A 10,758-nucleotide genomic window follows, 5' to 3' on the forward strand; every position below is an offset into this window, starting at 1 on the left:
TCCCATTTAGGATTACTGCTAATTCTTTTCACAATAAATCAATGTGCTGTTAAATGAAAAAGTGAAGTCCCAAACGACGCGCACTGCGTAACATGTCTATGTGTGTTCCTGTGTCCGGCTCTACCGCGGCGCTGGCCAAGCTTCTGGCACGCAGGGCCTCGCCCGCCTGGGCCGACGCAGTGGGGCGCAGAGCTGCGAAGAATAAGCGCCGTCCCCCTCGAATCTGACCCCCTCCCCCCGGCAGCGGCAGAAGGAATCACGTCCCCGGCGTGGAGCTGAGTTGGGCGGGGCCAAGCGTGTCCGGCGGCAAAACTACATTACCCATCAGGCATCGGACCTCTTGAGACCCGGATGCTCTTGGTGGCCGTGACTGCCCCGGCTTCCTTCTTTCCGAATCAGCGTCCGGCCGAGGTAAGGCTCTCCCGGGGCCCGCGGGGCCATCCGCCTCCATCGGCGCCCCCGTGGCCTCCGCCGGGCACCGGAGCCTGCCTCGCCTTCCCCCGGCCGGTGGCTTCCCGCGGCGGCCTGAGCCGGGCCCCTCCGCCTCCCCCCCAACACCCCAGCAGGCCCTGAGAGTGGCCGGGCAGGAGCAAGCGGGGCGGGGGAGGGAAGCGCTTAAGGCCTTACCATTTTTTTAACAATGTGGTAGAGAGAACCCCGCGACCAAGGGGAGTGTGCCGGCCATGCTTGCAACGCGCACATCCCCTTTTCCTTGAGCGTCGTCCCTTGTGTTCTTGGGAAATAGTCGTGTGCAGCCTGCAAGGAATCCCGTTTGGGCCTTAACACTGATGTCAGTTGTATACAATAAATGCGATAGTCCCAACATGCTATTTTGTCTGATGCACATTGACTCGGTTCAGGGTGGTTAGGTTCTCCCTGGCCACAGGCTAGTTCTTGGGGGGAAGAGGAGACGGTTGTCAGCTCCAGGTTGAGAAACCCCTGGATATTTGGGAATTAAACCTGGGAGTACAGGGACCTCAATAGGGTATAATGCCAGAGTCCACCCTTCAAAGCCTCAATTTTCCCTAGGGTGGGGGGGAGGGGGAGGGGGAGGGGGACGGAGCCCGGGTCCCACCTGTGGGTTCGCATCCCTGACTTGGCTACTGCTGCTATGGAACTTGCTTGATTTCATTTAGCCAGAGGTCACGATTTGTGTTCTAAAACAGTGGTTCTCAACCTTCCTAATGCCGCGACCATTTAATACAGTTCCTCATGTTGTGGTGACCCCCAACCATCAAATTATGCAAGAAGTGTTCTTTCACAGACATTAAACCAAAACTGACCCATGGCGTGAAGATCCATTCTTCATGATTGGTTATACATTGTATATAAATTGCCTTCAGGAGGAGCGGCAACAGTGCACCCTCCCCCAAGCTGCCGTGACCCCTGTGAAAGGGTCATTCAACCCCCAAAAGGGTCCTGACCCCCTGGTTGAGAACCACTGTTCTAAAATGTTTTAGTTTAACCCATAACTTAGTGATTCAAGTGGATAGTCATGTTGGTCTGAAAGCAGCAGAACAAAGTCTGAGCCGAGAGGCACTTTTAAGACCACCAAAGTTTTATTCAAAGTATATAAGCTGCCATGTGGATGTACACTTCATCATATAACTTAGAGGTTCAGAAAGCAGTGATCATAACATACATTAATTTAAAATAAGTGATTTGAAACCAGAGAAGAAAAACATTCATTGCACTGCGTTTAAAAACAAAGATTTTGATACTGTCTGGGCATCATTTGACAGGAACCCACCAGTGTATTTTTGGAGCATAGTCACACTTTTAACCAATTCAGGATTCCCCTTATAGGATGACCCCCCCCCCAAAAAAATTACAGTGGTTCAAATTTCTTAATGTTCCCCTCCAGTACACAATGGGCCGTGTCATCCGAGGCCAAAGAAAAGGTGCTGGGTCTGTGTTCAGAGCCCATGTGAAGCACCGGAAAGGTCCAGCAAAGCTGAGAGCTGTTGACTTCGCTGAGAGACATGGCTACATTAAGGGCATTGTGAAGGTAAGTACATGACTGGGAAGCTGTGGGAGTTTAAAACTGTTGACTGGGAGTAGCTTCTTACAGTCTGATGATGAAGATTCATTAAATTCCTTTACTGCCCTCCAGGGACTGGCTCAGGATGGTGTATGTAACAATTATCAACTGACAAGCAGTTCACATCAACACTAAACATTCAACATTAATGATAATTTAAAAACTTATTAGCAGCATCTAGATTAATAGCAGCATCAATTTGTTGGCTTACTACCCTGAAGTTGGTCACTATCAGTAAGCCTTTTCCCAGGCTGGGTGTCTCTGGGAGTGTTTTTGTCAGGGAGGGCCTGTAAATATTATGAGGCCATTGTCCCCAATCAAAGCCTTGGTGGAAGAGCTCTGTCTTGGAGGCCCTCCAGCAGGGCCTTGATCTCTTCTGGATGTCCATTCCAACAGGGAGGGGGCCAAACGTGCTTCCCTGGGGCCAGAGGCCACCAGCCGGTTGGAATTTTCAGAGCGGAGTGCTCTTTGAGGGACTTAGGCAGAGAGGCGGTCCCTCAAGTATGCGGGGCCCAGACCGTGGATGTCCTTAAAGGAAGTACCAGAATCTTAAACCTGATCCAGAATTCAGTCGGAAGTCCAAGATGTTCCTGTGAGGACTTGAGCAGCTGCATTGTGGACCAGCTGCAGTTTCTGGGTCAGGGATAACGGAAGGCCAGTGTAGAGCAAGTTACAGAAGTCCACTCTAGAGGTGACCATTGCATGGATCACCATGGCTAGGTGCTCCAGGGTCAAATAGGACGCTAGTAGTTTGACTTGACAAATATGCAAAAGATGGACCATCCTGAGCAATAGTAAATATTGGGAATTCTGAAAACTTTTTTGAGCATTACGAATGGGTTGGGAAAGATGTGTAAAATCTGTCTAGGCTGGCCTCTTGACATATGGGTGCAAATCAAATTCTAGCTTCTGCTTTTATTTTCTATCTTGCTAGAGTTTTATCCTGATCTTCTTCCACAGAGCTCAGAGCATGGTCTGCCCCCCTAGCCCCCAATTTTCTTTATACATCCAACCCATGACGTAATCCCTGGTGCAAGATCACCCAGTGAGGTTTCATGTTAGTCTCCCCAGTTCTAATTCAGTACTTATTAATCAACACTGGCTCTCAAGGGATGTTTGAAAGATGGAGCAATTTGGATAGGATGTGGGGGGAGGATAGAAATTAAGAAGTGAAGACTTAACATGCAGACAAAAAGCCAAGCTTGTGGCAAGGAATATAAAAATAAGTGGTTATTTAAATTATTCAGATACATGCCTCTTGCTATGTGGATGCTTTAATGGAGCAGCTTGTACGTTTTATGGTTTTATAGTAGTCTAAATAAAGAGTTCTGTTGGCTCAAAAATACTTTACCTTTTAGTAACAGAAGAGTACAAGTAAATCCGCAGCCTGGCAGCATTGCCAGCTATAAACCTGAACTCAGATCTCGTTCTTCCACATGTTCTTAAATTGCTATTTTATTTCATTAGGATATCATTCATGATCCAGGCCGAGGAGCTCCTCTTGCCAAGATTGTTTTCCGTGATCCATATCGGTTTAAGAAACGAACAGAATTGTTTATTGCAGCTGAGGGCATTCATACAGGACAGTTTGTTTACTGTGGCAAGAAGGGTGAGTTAAACATTTCTGTGAAATGAGTGTTGTGCGAAAGAGAGTGGGCCATTCCTGCTTCTGCTTAACACAAACCTCTCTTCCAGCTCAGCTCAACATTGGCAACGTGCTCCCTGTGGGGACTATGCCTGAAGGCACCATTGTCTGTTGTCTTGAAGAGAAACCTGGTGATCGTGGCAAACTGGCTCGTGCTTCTGGAAACTATGCCACTGTTATCTCCCACAATCCTGAAACTAAAAAAACCAGAGTGAAATTGCCTTCCGGTTCCAAAAAAGTGATCTCCTCTGCCAACAGAGCAGTTGTTGGTAAGTGTTACCCCAGATCTTTGTTAGACTTCTTTAACCTTATAAAATAAGTCCAGTAGCACCTTTAAGACCAACAAAGATTTATTCAGGGCATGAGCTTTCGAGTGCAAGCACCCTTCGTCAGATCTTTCATGACAGGAAATATATAGCAAAAATCAATTCTGTTACATCAGTAGACTGTGTCACAACCAAATACAGCCAATGATAATCCTTTGTCAAAACAGCCAATCAATCCCCTAGAATTTAGTGTACTTTACAAAGAGAAACCAAAATGCTGTTCTTTAACCTTGTTAGTGGAGAAGTGGGAAGTACGCTGCCTTACTTGGAGATGTTCAAAACAAAGGTTGAGTCCAATGGCACCTTTAAGACCCAAGGTTTAGACTTGTGTACCTTTCATGTGCATGGCACACTTCGTCAGACAATGAAAAGGCAGTTACAAAAAATATTACAGAAATAACAAACTAAGTTTATCAGGTAAACGATAAACCCAGTTCATTTGGGTTCAACTCTGGGGGAAAAAGCATAAAGGGAATAAAAATGTCAAGATTAAAGATTAATGGATAGCTGCATTCCCAATTGTGGAACCTGTAAGACTATTGTATCTGGTAAACCTCTTCATTATGCTGTGTGTTAGTAGATTATTGTTTATTAATTAAATGTCTATACCGCCCTCCTGAAACTGGCTCGCTCACATTTATGTATGAGGTCTTATAGCTTCAATTTTGTTATCTTACAAGCACACTAAAGTTTACACCTTGAATAACAGTTAGTTGGTCTTAAAGGTGCCATTGGGTTCAGATTTTGTTCTGCTAGTTCAGGCCAACACGGCTACCCATTTGAATGTGTTGTAGATGTTCAGTGAGTGTAAAATGCTGACAGTAAAGAGGCTGGTTTGCACAAGTTCTTTATGCTTGTCATTGTCTGCAGGTGTGCAATAACAGTTAAAGAGGCTGCTAAAACCGTGAAGCCAGTTTATTTCCTTTCATGGTGATGTGATGTGGAGTGTGTGGCAGTTCTAGCATGTGTTGTCAGGAAACAGTTGCATTACAGAATGATAGAATCACACATTGTCTACCTTAGAAGTTGCTTTTAATGGAAAGGATGTTTCCAGTTCCTAATTACACATCACATCTTAGAATACTTTATGAAACATTAAATAGCTACTTGTTCAAGATATAAAATGTCTTGCTAGATTATATTTCATAATTCAGCACCAAGAATTTGTAACCCTTGACAGAAACTGCTTTTGGCAGTGACTACAGCCAAAAAACGTAGCCCTAAAGTTTTCAGTGATGAAGTCGATTGAAAGTTTTGAAGTACCTGAGTAACTGAGCAGGATAGGGACTGGTGAGTGTGACGCTGTTTGCTTGAAAACTCATTGAGTGGACTTGCTGCCTTTTTATGGCTCAGGCTGACTCCTCTCTTACTGAATTGTCTTTTTGAACCTTCCAGGCATTGTTGCTGGTGGTGGCCGTATTGACAAACCTATCTTAAAAGCTGGGCGAGCTTACCATAAATACAAGGCAAAGAGAAACTGCTGGCCCCGTGTCCGTGGTGTGGCTATGAATGTAAGTTGTTTGAATATCATCTGCGTTACCATTTTAAGGGGTGTTTACATACACACAGTAGTTCAAAATATTTAAGTTAAGCATGCTAATGAGTACTTGTGACAATTTAAACCAGCATTTTGAGAGGTCGTTCTTACAACTAATGCTCTCTTCACTTCAAGAATTTTTCAAAGACACTAGGGCATCCGGCCTTTAGCCAGTCCAAATAGCTGCAAGACATTGCGTCTTTACTCCCACAACAGTGTAATTTAATGGTTGCATGGAATTAGTGCCGGGGCTTGTTTTTGAATTGCCATCTTTTATAGAGAGACTCATTTTGCTTTGCTTTTGACTGGGCCACTGTTTTTTTCCACAGCCCGTTGAACATCCCTTTGGTGGTGGTAACCACCAACACATTGGGAAGCCATCCACCATCAGGAGAGATGCTCCAGCTGGTCGTAAAGTTGGTCTCATTGCAGCACGTCGTACAGGCAGACTGCGGGGAACAAAGACAGTGCAGGAGAAGGAGAACTGAGGCCCTTAGCTCAGCATTCAGAGAAATAAATCTTGTACAACTGGTAGAATGGTGTCAGACTCCTCTTTTGCATTATAATTTACCAAAACTTAGATAGCTGGTCTTAATTTTACACTAACAAAAGAATTGAGTACAGCATGCAAGTCAGTTCATGCTTTGTTCTTGATGTTCGCAGTAACTTTTATACTTCCTTGAGTGACTGGGTGATAGCACTTTCCCATAAAGCAGTACAGCCAAGGGCTTAGAATATTGTTGGTATTCAATTCACTTCTAACTTGAAGTCAGATAAAAACATGGCATCTTACCATGTAAAGACAGACTTCTAAGTTTCATTGTCAGATCTTGTCTTCCAAAAGGTCTTTTTCTTTTCTGATAAAGGAATTTTTCTCTTAAATTCTCTGCTAAACAGTAGGAAGTTTCAAAGTAGCTCAATTGGGGAGGGGAGTGTCCACAATTTGACAAAGTACTGTCAAGTCAGGCAATTCTGAGTGATTTCTAAGACTCAGCATGGGTTTTGCAAGAACAAGTCATGTCAGACCAACCTTATCTTTTTTTTTGAGAAAGTGACTACCTTGCTGGATTAGGGGAATGTCATAGACATAGTTTATCTGAATTTCAGTAAAGCTTTTGATAAGGTTCCACATTATATTCTTGTTCACAAGTTGGTAAAATGCGGTATTGATCCTAATTCTGTCAGGTGGATCAATAACTGGTTGACAAATCGTACCCAGAGGGTACTTGTTAATGGTTCAGCATCTTCTTGGTAAAGAGTGACAAGTAGAGTACCCCAAGGATCTGTCCTGGGGCCTGTTGTTCAACATATTTATAAATTATTTAGATGAGGGATTAGAGGGGATACTTATTAAATTTGCAGATACTAAACTGGGAAGGGTAGCAAACACAACTGAAGACAGCAACAGAATACAGGATGATCTTGATAGGCTCGAAAAGTGGGCTCAACTGAATAAAATGAAGTTCAATAGGGACAAATGTAAAGTTCTGCATTTAGGTAGGAAAAACCAAATGCACCAATATAAGATGGGGGTGACTTGTCTTGGCAGTAGCATGTGTGAAAAGGATCTAGGAGTCTTAGTAGACCATACATTGAACATGAGTCAGCAGTGTGACTCTGTGGCTAAAAAGGCAAATGGGATTTTGGGCTGTATTGTGTCCAGATCACGGGAGGTGATGGTACCGCTGTACTCTGCTCTGGTTCAGCCTCACTTGGAGTACTGTGTTCAGTTTTGGTCACCCCAATTGAAGAGGGATGTTGACAAACTGGAACGTGTCCAAAGGAGGGCAACAAAGATGGTGAAGTTGGGGGAGCTTGGTCTGTTTAGCCTAGAGAGGAGATGACTGAGAGGGGATCTGATGACCATCTTCAAGTATTTAAAAGGGTGCCATATGGAGGATGGAGCAGAATTGTTCTCTCTTGCCCCAGAGGAACAGACCAGAACGAATGGGATGAAATTAATTAAAAAGAAATTCCATCTAAACATCCGGAAGAAGTTCTTGATGGAGTGGTTTCTCAGTGGAACAGGCTTCCTTGGGAGGTGGTGGGTTCTCCATCTTTGGAAATTTTTATAGAGGTTAGATACCCATCTGATGGAGAGGCTGATTCTGTGAAGGAAAAGGGGTGGCAGGTTACAGTAGATGAGCGACTGGGATGTGAGTGTCCTGCCTAGTACAGGGGGTTGGACTAGATGACCCATGAGGTCCCTTCCAACTCTATGATTCTATGAGTGTAAGTCAGTGGCCTTGAAGGTGTCATTGCTCAGGATAGCAATGTGTAGAATTACAGGAAACCTGGTTAATAAGGCATGCCAAGACGTCTAGAGCTCTCACTAAGGTAAGAACAGATGTAAACAACTGCATCCAGGCATTGTTGGTCCAGCAGGCTTTCCCCCCCTCCAACTATGAGGTATGCATTAAGACTCATGGGAACACATGAATGCTTTCTAGATTGTACAGTAGATCAAGTTGACAGCCAAGACCTTTGTCCCACTGACTGTTGTCTGCAGCTCTCTAGAGAAAGGTTGGCATGAAAATGCAGGAAACATAAGTGCACTATGAAGCAGCTATTCAAACTTCCCTTATATCAAACTCTGATAAAATAACTTTCTATCCAGCTTCTCACGGCACTTCAGCTTGTGCCCAAAAACTAGCATGTCCATAACCCTTAAAAGAGACAAACAGCTGTACAGGTGTATACCTCCTGGGCCGGGGGTCTTTTATAGCATTATTAGAAAAAAATTAGATAAATTGTGTCCTTTAAATTATTCTATGACGAGTTTACCACAAGATGGGGTGATTAGACTATACGTTCATTTTTAGAATTGAAAGAAGTCTGAATCCACAAGCAAAATGCATAAAGTAACATCTGTTAACCAGAGGTATCAGTGCTAGTTTTTTTTATTCCCACAAATTTTCAAGGATCGGAATTATTTCATAGGATTAAGCAATAAATGGGTGCATAGATAACAGCAGAATTAGCAAATATACTAAAATACCATAGCCCTTTTGATTGAAAAAAAATTAAACTAATATACAATGTTATTGCTGAAGCAGGATATATACAATGGAATGTCAAGGCTGACATTTTTAACTGCACTTATAAGTAAAAATAAGTTATGCTCAAAGGCAGAAGAATCAGCTCACAGTGAAGAAGCCCTACTGATTAACTAGTTGGAACCAGGGACTTATGCTTTCTCCCTCCTGCAGCAACCCCAAGAAAGCCCACCCTAAAGTCCAGTTCCTGGGAGATGAGATGCACAGAAAGATCATTTCAAGAGGAGGGAGATAGAAAAATAGTGTTCTGCAGGCAGAAGTTCTTGCACCAATTAAAATGATAATCTGTTGATAAGTCATTATCACTGATCTAGCCCCTAGAAAATCTTTTCTTTAGAAAACTTAAGATGACTTACGTGCTAAAATATGTAACTTGGATTGGGATCCTTTCCACAGATGCTACTGTCTTGTCAGCACAAGCAACCTTCTGGTGACATGTTGGCTCCTTAGACCAGAGGAAAGTGCTTTAAGGTCATGCAAAACTAAAGCATTGGAATTAATAATTCAACAATTCATTTGTTTGTATTTTTGCTGTCTTAAATATGTAACTCTGAATTTCACAAACCTAATTTGGTTCAAATGTCTGAATTCAAACCAAAATTGAAAATTATGTATTTTGGAAATTTATTGGTGACATACAAACGTAGTACATTCCAGACAAAACACAAACATCAGTCCTAAAATGAAATTGGTAAATGCAAAATGTTATGCAAACTCTTTATACCAGTTTCACTTTAGGTGTCCATTATTCAAAATGGTGGCAATAAAAAGGACATTTTGAGTAACATTTTGGAGAAACAACTATTCAGTTCAAAATACTTCAAAAAAGTATTTACAAATGTTTACTTCCCCAAAAACTGTACAAGTCTATTAAATTAGCATCATGCAAGAACAAAATATTTCAGGAGAAATTCAGGAGATCTATTTTTCTCCCATACACAAAATCTTGTTGGTTATATCCAATAAATCTAGATGGCAAAAACCTACACTGAAAATTTTATCAGTCTGTTGTTCATCTACATACAAAAAGTTCAACTTCAGATGTGGAATGTTAAGATTCATGAAGAGTCTGCTTTAGGTAGAACAGGTCCAAGATACAGGCTAAAGCTTTCCATCAGCTGCTTTCCCAAGATACATGGACTTTATAATCACATTATGTTCAAAAATACAATGGAACATGCAATTTGTGTTTACATCGATCTCATCAACAGGTTAATAGAAACATGGTTTCCAGTTATAATCTTTGGCAAAAGATTTTTATTCTTGTTTCTCTAATCTCAGTTTTTCTTCTACAGTATGCAGTATTAATTCCAGCTGTAATGTAATCAGTGCTCATTAAATACTGTCCTCAAAACCTGGTCCTGCTGCTCCATTCCACAAATATATCTATAAAACGTGGTGACAGTGCCAGAGATGCAAAATGCAGAATGCTTAATGTACATCAAAAAGCTTTGTGGGAAACAAGTCCTACTGTAACCCACAGAAAAATCAAGTGTAGCCAGTGTATTTGTTCACCCAATCAAACTGATGCCTCCTACAGTGAAAACAGTAATTGGAACAATTAATAAAAAAACAGGAGTTGGCAACTGGAGCCCCAAGATGGCTCTGATGATGTTTGGCCTCCAGCTGCCAATCTTACAAGTGAACACTTTAAAGAACATGCCACCTGGGACTCCAGAGTTTGCCATTGTTGCAAAAGAAACCTGCATCTCCTATAGCCAGCCTTCTAAGGAACATAGTAGCTGAGAAGTGTTCTAAAATGTGGTGAGCTGTTTAAGTCCTAGGGGGTGAAATGTAGGTTTAGACTCTAGCCAATTTAATCCAACAATCAGCATTAAATCCTCGAAAATTCTTAAATGCTACAAAAAGTAGGAAAATAAGGTAGTACTGAAGAGAAAAAGGCAAGAGAATTACCATGGCAGTTACAAGTAGATGTCCAAGGCTTTATCACAACTTGTTCTGAAGTGACATAATCAGCACACTAATATTTTGCTGTTAAACAAGCAGCGTCATTTTCCTTCAGATTTTTTTTTGTATTCAGTGGTGGAATTGCCATACTGGACAGTCAGGTGTACAACCAGTAGCATTACCCACATTGATGATGGAACCACCATTTTCAGCCATAGAGACCACAGGGTTTGCTGCTGGTGGTT

General features: G+C 42.4%; 1 protein-coding gene across 1 annotated transcript; it reads left to right on the forward strand.

The window, feature by feature from the left end:
* The first annotated feature begins 244 nt into the window (after positions 1 to 244).
* RPL8 (ribosomal protein L8) lies at positions 245 to 6,086 on the forward strand. Its single transcript, XM_077342903.1, has 6 exons — positions 245 to 411; positions 1,865 to 2,008; positions 3,509 to 3,650; positions 3,737 to 3,955; positions 5,408 to 5,523; positions 5,879 to 6,086. Exons 1-6 carry the CDS (start codon positions 352 to 354, stop codon positions 6,035 to 6,037), a joined length of 840 nt encoding a protein of 279 aa, XP_077199018.1. The 5' UTR covers positions 245 to 351; the 3' UTR covers positions 6,038 to 6,086.
* Positions 6,087 to 10,758: the final 4,672 nt, after the last annotated feature.

Source organism: Paroedura picta, chromosome 6 (assembly GCF_049243985.1).
Source record: "Paroedura picta isolate Pp20150507F chromosome 6, Ppicta_v3.0, whole genome shotgun sequence".
Taxonomy (NCBI): Eukaryota; Metazoa; Chordata; class Lepidosauria; order Squamata; family Gekkonidae; genus Paroedura; species Paroedura picta.

Bases quoted from the DNA above. Each gene is read 5' to 3' on its own strand.
- RPL8 (XM_077342903.1), top strand. From the start codon at position 352: ATGCTCTTGGTGGCCGTGACTGCCCCGGCTTCCTTCTTTCCGAATCAG. The intron at 412-1,864 runs GTAAGGCTCTCC...GTTCCCCTCCAG, and splicing joins CGAATCAGCGTCCGGCCGAG to TACACAATGGGCCGTGTCAT. The intron at 3,956-5,407 runs GTAAGTGTTACC...TGAACCTTCCAG, and splicing joins TGCCAACAGAGCAGTTGTTG to GCATTGTTGCTGGTGGTGGC.